Source organism: Gymnoscopelus braueri (genome assembly GCF_963280865.1).
Source record: "Gymnoscopelus braueri genome assembly, contig: SCAFFOLD_153, whole genome shotgun sequence".
Lineage (NCBI taxonomy): Eukaryota > Metazoa > Chordata > Actinopteri > Myctophiformes > Myctophidae > Gymnoscopelus > Gymnoscopelus braueri.
In genome coordinates, this window is record NW_027660974.1 from 112,326 (window position 1) to 124,565 (window position 12,240).

The 12,240-nt window shown below is 42.5% G+C and overlaps 1 protein-coding gene across 1 annotated transcript in view; it reads left to right on the forward strand.

Moving 5' to 3' along the window:
• The window catches only part of LOC308081006 (immunoglobulin superfamily member 8-like), a gene marked incomplete at its 3' end in the record, with an annotated part of 54,677 nt that overhangs the window by 21,360 nt on the left and 21,077 nt on the right, over nt 1-12,240 (forward strand). Inside the window, exons 2-3 of the mRNA XM_080457411.1 lie at nt 4,857-4,969; nt 7,916-8,171. Of these exons, the coding sequence (XP_080313537.1) occupies nt 4,857-4,969; nt 7,916-8,171 (369 nt within the window). The remainder of the gene's footprint in view (nt 1-4,856; nt 4,970-7,915; nt 8,172-12,240) is intronic.

Genomic DNA, 12,240 nt, shown 5'->3' on the forward strand with positions numbered 1-12,240 from the left:
TATAGTCGCTTCTTTTGGGCTTTTTTTCATAGACCTGGTTGCTGGTTGCTCTCACAAAATTCTGGCAACACTGGTTCAGATCACTTTCTCTCCTGCTGTGCTTACTCATGCTTCAGTCAGCGTTGCCAGATGTTTGTGAGAGAAACGAGCAGACAGGACGCGTGATAACACACACACACACACACACACGCACACACGCACACACACACGCACACACGCACACACACACACACACACACACACACACGGGTCACCAGCAGAATGAGTTAACGTAGCATCAAAATCAGTTTTACTGCTTGAGCCCTATATAAATCGTCTATTTATTTATTTTTCTAACATAACTACTTAACTAAATATCTTCAAACAGGGGAGTACGCCAACAAATGCATATACGTTTTGCTGGGTCCTTGACATGATAATGGAAGCTCCAAATAAGCAGCTACACTTCCAAAACAAGTCCAAAACACCACAATTACCAATATTTACAAGAGCAACTTCACAACTTCACTTATAATAAGCAGACATGGCAACACTGGCTTTAGTCAGGTAGTCACACTGTGTGTGTGTGTTTGTGTGTGTGTGTGTGGGGGGGGGGGGTGCATGCGTGTGGAGAGAGCTTTGATTTCTGTGAGATGAACTGGAATGAAACATTTCAATACTGGCAAATCATATTGCGATCGCCTACCATCATCATGTACCATCCACTGTGCCTGTGTGTGAAGCAGCAGAGGACAGAGGAGGGCCCCTACTCTCTCTCCTTTGCTTACACACGCACACGCAATATGCTGTACAACCAATGGGAAAGCGAGATTGAGAGAGAGTGTTTGTGTGTGTGTGTGAGAGAGAGGGAGAGAAATTGTGTTGGCTCACGACTTACAAGAATAAATGAACGAGAATCTCGACATTCTCGCCAAAGCATGCACACACCGCGCTGCCTTGGAGACATGTTGCAACGTGTGTGTGTGTGTGTGTGTGTGTGTGTGTGTGTCAGCCATTCCTTGCTGCTCGTCGTAACAAGCCCTAAAGAGACATGCTGTCAGTTTCTACTGTTTCCTTCCTTCCCTTTTGGTTGGATGAGAAACAGCACATCGTGGTATATAGCGCACCGAGTGCGCTATGAGCTTGTAGATCTGCTGTTTTTGAAAAACCTTGAAAAAGTGTGCATATCTTTTGAATATTTATATTTTTCTAAAGCGAAAATTAACTGACATCTTTGCTTCTCGGGGGGTCCCTGGCACAAAACATTTTTAAATGGGGGGTCCGCGGCCAAATGTATATCAATTTAGGGGTCCTTCATGAAAAAGGTTGAAAACCACTGCTCTAGCCCATTGATACCTGGAACGCATCTGTGTCACTTTAGATTTCTTTGGCTATTCAAAAATAGCAGATATACAAGCTCATAGCGCGGCACCGAGTGCCGCGCTATGAGCTTGTAGATCTGCTATTTTTGAAAAATCGAGGATTTTTTTTGGGGGGTTTTCTTTAAAAAAAATTTTAGGATTTAGAAGACACTTCTACAATCTTCTCAGGTCTTAAAGGGCTAGACAATCATTCTGTAAGCATTGAGTGTACATGACATATACGTGATCCAGCCGAGATGGTGTATTCTAGCCTGTGTGCTTTACTGCTGTATATAGTGTGCATGGATTACAGTTGTTCTCAGTCACCATCCATGACTGATTTCAGTCATTCCACAGAGGCCTGCATGGCTTTCCCTGGTCTTTTTTACCAATGTTGCCAGGCCTGCTTATTATAAGCGACTTTGGGCTTGTTTTCCATAAAGGTCGTTTGTAAATATTGGTAGTTACAGGTTTGCAGTTTTTTTTGGGGGGTCTTGTTGCTAAAGTATAGTTTAGCTTATTTGGGCTTGTTTCCTAAATGTTGTTTAAACCAGTGGTTCTCAAATAATTGTCATGTCAAGGAGACCCCCAAATAAATATGTAATGTGTCCATGGACCCAACATCTAAACATATTTTGTGCCAGGGACCCCCGTGCCAGATTTGGGTTGTTAAAAAATAGCAGAACTACAAGGTTGTGAGCTTGTAGATCGGCTATTTTCAAATATTTCCAAATATCCGATGCGTACAGGTTTTAAAGTGCTCATGTGGCCTATTAGTTGCTTCTTTTGGCCTTGTTTTCATAGTCCTGGTTGCTTATTTCTCTCACGAAACCTGGCCCCGTACAGTAATGCTACATATTTTATTTTAAAAACTGTTTGAATTGGTCAAACAAGGAAACATAGATTTAGATTAAGCATCTTCCATAAAACCCTTAACCCAATGTTGTAGCTGTTACTGAGGGTTTGTGGGAAAGGACTGTATAATCTACTTTGCTGCTGGGTTCAGATTCTGCTTGCTTCGCCTCAGGGGTACCCGTAAAAGTACAGGGCCTTTCTAACAGTAGCGTCACAGTCATTTTAACCACCTAAACCCATTATTTTATACTTTGGCTATTCAAAAATAGCAGATATATATATATATATACATACTTGTAGATCTGCTATTATTATATTATATTATATCATTTTTTAACGTGTGTGTGTGTGTGTGTGTGTGTGTGTGTGTGTGTGTGTGTGTGTGTGTGTGTGTGTGTGTGTGTGTGTGTGTGTGTGTGTGTGTGTGTGTGTGTGTGTGTGTGTGTGTGTGTGTGTGTGTGTGTGTGTGTGTGTGTGTGTGTGTGCGCGCGCTCGAATTATCTTTCTCTCAGATCTGAGATGTAGTGTAGAGGGGGGGGGGGATGAACGGACCGGATGAAGTACAGAGCCAACTCGGGTGTGGCTTACTAAATATGGAGAAGTTAAAAGTGGTTAATCCCATGGTTAGGGTACATATAACTGGAGGGCGTCTCGCCTCGCCCCAGTAAGCATATCGTCTCTGTCGGGTGGAAACCTCATGTCCAAAACCATATCAAAAATAGTAGATCTACATTTTATTTTGGGTCTTAAGCTGAAACGATTGGGAACCACTGGTCTCGGTCGGATGGAAACCTCATATGTCCAAAACTGTTACTTTTCAGGATTCAAATACAAATGTATAGCAGATCAACAAGCTGCTCCAAAAAACGCATCACTTTGCGCCGCGTTTCGAGCTTGCGGATCTGCAACTTTTTGATGCTTTCACGTGGAGCTGTAGTATGATCAAGCGGGGCGTTACTTAACACATTCGGTGCCAGAGTTTGATTAAAACGGTGTACGTTTAGTGCCAGCGATCTTACCGTTTGTAACGCTGCGCTGTTTAGAGCTGTAGACTCCCCGACGAGCACCCGGATGTAAACAATGGATGCGTGTACGACGGTGGATGGTCCAGGCTAACGCCTGGAACAATATAACATCTCTCACGCGAGCCGCCATTTGCGGAGTGATCGCGCACCGAAAATGGCTCATTTTCACCACTGTAAAAAGTTATAAAGGAGACCCGGAGGTTTTTTATCAAGGGGATAGAATGGGAGCGGACGGAAGCCAGGTTTTTTGGCACGGTGATCCATCTGTCCCTTCCATTTAAGAGGCACCGTGGGTGATTCCCCCCTTTTGCGGAAAAAAACGAGAAATCCCGGTTTAGCACCCAATGTGTTAATTTACGCAAACAAGTGTAAAATAGTATGGAGATATGAGGTTTCTCCGCCCCGACGACGGCCGACGATACGAGCAATAAATACATGGCCTCAATAAGTTGGTAGCCAGCGGAACGCGGAGGTTGTGCGGGTCACCTCCCAGGTGCTGCTGGGTACAGTAACTGTGTGAAGGCCTTCAGCGCATGAGTAATGGTGTGGATTACAAGGTCAAAGACACTCTGTCTTCCTCCAGAGAAGAACCAACACTTTATGTGGGCTAAACTTAAAAAACGATTCCCCAAGCCGTCGCCAGTGGTGGGAAGTAACTAAGTACATTTACTCAAGTACTGTAGTTACTTCTCAAAACGCCTTTAAAGGGCAAGACCACTTTGGTAGAGGTTTGGGTTGTGTAGTTACCTTGCCATGATGTAACTCCAAAGGTGGACAAGAAATCAAAAATAATTGCTCCATTGATTATAAATTGATGATTCATATAAACAAACGTAAACAAAGCTGATTCAGACAATATAGAACATCACAAAACCCGGCCAGTACCGTTTATTTTTTTAATAAAAATGTAAACTTTTTTATTATTTGAAGATCCGGATCCACCGATCCAGTCTGGGTTTTCTTCCTTTTAAAAATAGGAAGTTAACATTTTTATATAAAAAAAAACAGTACTGGGTTTTGTGATGTTCTGTATTGTCTGAATCAGCTTTGTTTGCTAAAAGAGTGACTTTGAGAGTCAATGAGGAGTATATTTAGAATTATCAATTTCTAATTAATGGAGTAATAATTTTGTATTTCTTGTCCACCTTTGGAGTTACATCATGGCAAAGTAACTACACAACCCAAACCTCTACTAAAGTGGTCTTTAGTAGAGGTTTTTCAACTCTCTGTCTGTGACCGGATAAAAAAACACCACACGCAAAGCAGAATATAGTCGCTCAGCGCCTCGTCACGCTGGCAGTTCCAGCACATAGCGTTCTATTTTCATTCTTCATTTTAACCACTTTATCCATTTATGCGTTGGCTATTCAAAAAAATAGCAGATGTACAAGCTCACGGCGCGTCACTTTCGTGCGCTCGTGCTGCGAGCTAGCAGCACATCTGCTATCAGTGCGTCAGTGCAAGGCCGCTGAGCTGGTGGGGGTGTGGAGAGATAACGGCTGGACAATGTTTTCTCTTTTTTAGCTGGGAACCCCCTAAGGACCCCCTGGAGGGGTCCTTGGAGAACCGCTGTCCGACGGTATCCCAACAAGGTTGTGTCATTGAGTTTAAACTCTGTGTGTCTGTCTCTCTCTAGGCGTGTGTTCAGCCAGGGTGGTGAAGGTGTCCCCAGGACCTCTGATCAGAGTGCAGGGCCAGTCTGTGTCCATCAGATGTGATGTCGGCGAATACGAGGGCCCTCGGGAGCAGGTACAGTAAAGGCATTGGTTCTCAAAGTGGGGTCCGGGGACCCCCCAGGTGGGGTCCTAGTTTTTGTCCCCAGCAAAACTAGTTAATATGGCGCCACTATCATTTTAACCACTTTAAGCATGTTTTATACTTTGGCTATTCAAAAAATAGCAGATATACAAGCTCATAGCGTGGCACCGAGTGCCACGCTATGAGCTTGTAGATCTGCTATTTTTGAAAAATCCTGGCAACAGAATTGTTTTTGAGACAGGGGGTCCGCAGCCAAAAGAAAACATCATTTTGGGCGTCCTTGACATGAAAAAGTTTGAGAACCACTGCAGTAAAGGGCACGACATGGTGTATATCCAAGTATAAATCAAGTCGAACACCCTCCAAAGGTTTCCTGCACTCTTAACTTTGAAGCTGTATAAAGCTCTGTTGGTTTTGAAGTTTGGCGATATGGAGATGTGTTGTCTGCAGTCCAGATGATCCAGACCAATGCTAGTTTTCTACCCTACCAGGTATTGCAGGTGTTTCCCAAACAATGGGCCGTGACCCATTATTAGGTCTAGGACCCATTTTTATGGGTCACAAGTTAATATAAACAAATAATAAATAAAAAAAATCATGTTTCTTACATTCAGTGCCACTGGACGTCTAAAACGTTAAAAAAAAAATGGAAATGTTCTGCTCCATTCACTTCTTGTTTAACTTCTTACTGAAAAAGGCTGTATCTCGGCTCCTAAGCACTTTTTTTTTACAATGAATTTTGGCTGTTGCACTGAATGGCACTTTTTTTTTTACAATGAATTTTGGCCAGTGGCACTGAATGAGTTAAAAAAAAAAACATTAAAAAAATCATAACATTCAGAATTTAAGACATACAATTATATTTCTCCCGATGAGCAGGTTGGTGCCTTGCATGGTTTCCTCCGCCATCCTTGTATGAATGTGTGGGTGAATGTAATGTAACAATCTATGTAAAGTGCTTTGGATAAAAGCGCTATATATATGCACCATTTACCATTTATTTACCATATTGTTTTTAAACAGGGATGTACTTTATAATATGTATGTATCTTATGTATTTGTGTAAGTTTGGCTCCCCAGCAGAAAAGGTTTGGGAACTCTTGAGGTAGTTAGTGTACGGCAGGTATTATAGTTTTCACCTGGTGTGCTACTGCTATACCAGTGGTTCTCGACCTTTTACATGTCAAGGACCCCCAAATTGACACTTATTAGCCCGCGGACCCCCATTTCAAAAGATATGCCAAGGACCCCCATAAGAGAAGATTTCTTTACGGCTCTAGCAGTGATTCTCAACCATTTTAATTTCAAGGACCCCCCAGTTTGGCATGCATTAGGGCTACGGACCCCCATTTAATGGCATTTCTATCTCTGGGACCCCAAATTATATTGTAAAATCAATGTTAATTTAACTCTGAGAGTGTACAAATCGGGTCCATTTGGTTCCATTTGTACACTCTCAGAGTTACAGACCCACAAGGTTCAAATTGGTTCCTAACTATCCACCATTTAGCTGGGGACCCCCTGGAACTCCCCCAAGGACCCCTGGGGGTCCCCGGACCCCGCGTTGAGAACCAACGTGCTATACAGTAGGTTTAAATAACAGCAGGTATTATAGTTTTCACCTGGTGAGCTATAGGTTTAAGACCTGGAACGCATCTGTGTCACTTTAGATTTATTTGGCTATGCAAAAATAGCAGATATACAAGATTATTATTTTTTTTTTTCAAAAAACTGTTCGAATTTAGAAAACATTCTTAAGAATCGCCTTAGGTCATAATGGGTTAATGGGTTAAATGAGTCCTTTGCTAGATGTGTAGAATGAAATGGCAGCGGTACCCTGGTGTACCCTGGAGCACACGGGGAGAGTTGTCAGTGATTGAAATGTGCATGTGGGACGTCTGGAAATGGAACCGTAATAATGAGGCCTAATGAGCTACATTAAGCTCATTGACTTTGATGATTTTTTTCCTTCTCGTTTGCTTTTTTTTGGTTCCATGTATTATTTCCTGTCCCGTTGACCTCTTCTAACTAGTAGATTTTTCTGTTTTTGATTTTAAACTTCAATAACCTGTTTTATTTGTCAGTGAATTATTGTGTTTTAAATACAGTGTGTACATAGTATACACATACATGTGCTCACTGCACAGTTAGAGAGGGAGCATATATTGCTGGTGGAACCTTGCAAGTCCAAAACGGTTACTATCTTATTGTTATTTTTAAACCTTTAAAAACTATGAAAATAGCCGTTCTACAAGCACACATTGAATCTTCTGCTAACTCACGATTCCATTCCGATTCTTGGGGTCACAATTCTATTTTTTCCGTTTTTCCCCCCCAAAACAAACGATTCTAGATAAAAAAAATTCTCTCTCAAAATCCTTTTTTTTTTTGAGAATCGATTCTGAATCGTCCAACATGAGAATCGCAATTCGTATTTGAATCGATTTTTTCCCCACACCCCTAATTGCGACACGTTGTGAGCATGTAGATCGGCTATTTTCGCAGTCTTGTATGATGAAGTTGGGCATTAATTTACAAAAAAAAAAAACATTAAAAAAGATTATGAAATATGGAGATACAAGGTTTCTGCCCGACAGCAGCCATATTCTGCTCCCCGGGGGAGGGGCACTTGTGTTTACTGCTTCACCCAGCAGATGTCTGCTCAGATGGCTCTGATAACGGGGGGGGGGGGGGCGAGGGGGGGTTTGAGCCTGTTGCCAGGGACCCCCCCCCAGAAAAGAAGATGAATGTAAAAAGAAAAGCAAAATTATTTGACATTCTTCAAACACTTTCAAGTTTCAAAAATAATTCTTGGTGCCGTGCCGTGAGCTTGTTGCTAGTTTTCTGAAAAAAAAAACTTGCTGTAGCTAAAATCTAAAATGACACGTATGCTAATCCCGGGTTTTAATGGGCTAACCCCATCCTCTCTCCCGCCAGGACTTCGATTGGACGATGAAGAGGGAGGGCCTGCCCTCGCTGAACGTCATCTCCACCTTCGACAGCCGGTTCGCCGACGCGTCCCTGAGGGCCCGCGTGGACGCCGGACACATCGCCTACGAGAGGATCGCCGACGACGCGGTGGAGCTGAGGATCCAGGAGGTCAGGGCGGCGGACGGAGGCGTGTACCAGTGCAAGACGCCCAGCACCGACGCCGCCATCAGGGGGAACTACGAGGCCGACGTCCTGCTCACTGGTAAGAGGAACGGATACAAGAACGCTCGCCCCCAAAAATAGCAGATCTACAAGCTCACAACGCCTCGCAGTGCGAGGCGTTGTGAGCTTGTAGATCTGCTATTTTTGGCGAAGAGGTTTGGTGTAGAGGGGGGAAAAAAGACTAAATATTGACGGTTCAAGTGGTTAAATGTCTGAAAGTACACATTAATCGAACATACACGGGTGATAGTGCTGTCAAAGTCTATGAAGCTGTCTGAGAAATCTATTAAAATGTTTAATTTACAACACAATGTTATACATTATGTAGTGGGGGTCCCTGCTTCTTCTCTCTCTCAGCCAAGGGGTCCTATATGTAAAACAAATACTAGAAAAGATGGGGCCGAGTGTGTTTTGGGGCATATTGGCATGCCCATATATGGGCATTAGGGATGGGTATTGGCAACAATCTCACGATACGATACGTATCACGATACTTGGGTCACGATACGATTATATTGCGATACGCATCACGATACTTGGGTCGTATCACGATATTGGGATATATTGCGATATATTGCGATATATACATATATCACAATATTGTTTATATATACACTACATATTGAGTAGCTGCAGATCTGTGATAGGTTCTTTGAATGTTTTTCATAAAGCCTGTATATTTTAATCGCGATACAGTATAGCGATACAGTATCGCGAAATAAAATATCGCGATATATCGTGATATCGATAATATTGCCCATCCCTAATGGGCATATCGGTTGGATCGGGGGTTCTGGACAACTGTAGATTCATATATGCCAATGTATGGACATTAGGGGTGGTACTTTCTCCCGCGATAAATAATCGATATACTGCCGAAAAATATCTATATAAAAAAAAAAAAAAAAGTTTGTGATACATTGTTTTCCCTACTCTGTATTTGTGTAATGATGATTTTGAACCGTTTGTTGCTATTTTATGTGTTTATGAATTGAATACAAGGACTATCGTGATATATCGTTGGTGAATTTTCATGCAATATATCGTGATATCGCAATATATCGATATTTTCAGATATCGTGATATATCGTTGGTGAAATTTCTTGCAATATATATCGAATATCGTGATATCGCAATATATCGAACATCGTCGAATATCGTGATATATATTGTTATCGTGGGCCTAATATCGTGATATATATCGTATCGTGAGGTACCCATATCGTCCCACCCCTAATGGACATGCCGGTCAGATCGCCAGTTCTGGACAACCGTATCAGGTTTGTTTATGGTCATGTCTGAGTCAGAGTGACGTGGCCGTGGTCCTGCCTATATATGAGCGTATCGTGCTTGTTTGCCGTTATCCCTGAGTGAGAGTGACGTGGCCGTGGTGGGCGGCAGTGGAATCGGAAGGTTGACCGGTTCGATCCCTGGCTCCCCCTTGGGTTAGTGTCAAAGTGCAAGTGGTGCTGCACGCACATCCCAAAAATGTGCGACTGGTGCTGGATAAAATAGAGACACAAAATTATATGGTGTGGCAAAAAAAAAGATTTCATCGCAAAATGGTGATCAATTGGGCATACATTTACATATAGAATAAATATTAAAAAAATATGCCTAATACTAGTACACCAAATGTGAACGCCTCCATCCGTGTACGCATGTCTTGTGCAATTTCACAATTCTTCGTTTTGTCCGATGAGCATTTAACCCATTGAGGCCTGAGGTTCCGATTCTGCAAAAAACGGTTTTCTGAAAAACGTATGTTTCTATGTCGGTGGTTTTCAAACCTTTTCATGGCAAGGACCCCCAAAAATGATATGAATTTGGCCGCGGACCCCCATCTCAAAATATGTTGTTCCAGGGACCCCACAGAAGCAAAGATTTGAGTTAATGTTTGCTTTAAAAGAATATATATATTGAAAGATTTGCACACATTTTCACGATTTTTCAAAAATAGCACATCTACAAGCTCGTAGCGTGGCACTCGGTGCCGCGCAATGAGCTTGTAGATCTGCTATTTTTGAATAGCCAAAGTGTAAAATAATGCTTTTTTTTTGCTCAAATGAAAAAGTGACACAGATGTGTTCTAGGTCTAAGGACGTTGTTTTGTTAACTGAAGCCGCTGTTTGTGTTCAAATGATGACTTTTATAACGGGTGTTATAACGGGTGTCCAGTGAGAGCCTATACGGGCTACACAGAATGCAATGATGTCATGAACAAATGTCAAGTATCCCATGAAAATACTCACAAAATCAATACATTTCACCCAACAGCAGGTGCCAGGAATATACCACTGACCTAGCCTTGCTGCACGCACGTGTCTGTCTCTGTGTGTGTGTGTGTGTGTGTGTGTGTGTGACTGTGGTTGCTCGTTTTCAGTCAGTGCGGTCCATTGAATGCCACCCCCATATATTATTAACACCTGACCGGTTGCGTATATCCTCCCACGCACACGCACACACTCACACACGCACACACGCACACACACACACACACACACAAACAAGGCATCATAACAACACCCCAAGTCGCACTCTCCCTTAGGCTTACGCCATTACTGGCTAATAGGATAGTTTTCTCTCTCTCTGACACACACACACAAACACACACACACACACACACACACACACACACACACACACACACACACACACACACACACACACACACACACACACACACACACACACACACACACACACACACACACACACACACACACACACACACACACACACACCGCACCCACTCATGCTGGATAGCAGATGTCAGGTAGGTGTAGTTGGCTCGTGTCAAGTGGGGCCACGCACAATAAGAGAGAGAGATACAGAATGGAGCCATCTCCAACCACTCTCCACTCATTTATGTCACATGACATGGCCGATGGGTAAGGCTGCGTTGGTCAGCAAAAAAATCCGTATTTTCAAGTTACCAAAAAACAATTATGTTGAGAATCCGTTCTATTTCTTAACTACTTAAGGCTCTACAGTATATAGTTTGTTGTACAATGAATAGTGACACAACACACAACACATCGCAATTTGATACTTGCGATGCGTTTAATGTATTACTTTGTAATTACTTTGGAACATTTTTAGAAAATAATTACTTTATTATTATTATTATTTTGTTTGTGTAGAAGAGTTGGAAAATGTTTATAATTTTGGGGACATTTCTCAAATATAATGACATGCCCAACATATGGACAAAGTGAGTGGAAAGTGGCTACAATAAGTCTCATATTTAGTCATTTCACAGAGCCTTCTGTCAAAAACCACCATAGTTTTAGACAAGGTTGTAAGCAGAGCATGCTGAATATACACACACACACACACACACACACACACACACACACACACACACACACACACACACACACACACACACACACACACACACACACACACACACACACACACACACACACACTCTTGTCAGCCGTCACACTATGAGGGGAGAGTTGTCTGTGTTGACACTTCAAACAGGTGACATTGGCCATGTTGTCATTGTCAGGACTTCCTCATTATACAGAACTCACTGCGCTTATAATGAGAGTGCTTGGAGCCAGCCAGTTGGTTTTAACCAACAATGTTGTGATTTGATGTTGACGAGTTGTTATTTTGTGCACGCTCGCACGCACGCTTGCATGCACACAAATTGACACACACACTCACACACTCACACTCACACTCGCACACGCATGGATGAACAAGAAAGAGAAGATTTGTCTACATTTGTCAACATTCTTCGAAAAAACACCAGCTCACAATGCGTCACAAGCTTGTAGATTGGCTGCTTTCAAACGGCTGAAAAATAAAGTAGGGTGTCTCTCTTTTTTAAATGTTCTCTCATTTTGCTGGGGTCCCCCTCGGAAACCCCTCAAGGACCCCTTGGAGGTACCTGGGCCCCACTTTGAGAAGCAGCCGTAAACTGTCCCCAGCGATAAATCAGTGGTTCTCTACCATTCTGAGAGTTGTAGGCATTACATTTAGTTTGCCTCTGGCTGCGAGGCGTTGTGAGCTTGTAGAAAAAAAAAAAGTTTGACCAGTTTGACCAGTTTTTGATGCAGTAATGCTTTCATTTCCTTTCTTTTATTTTTTTTAGG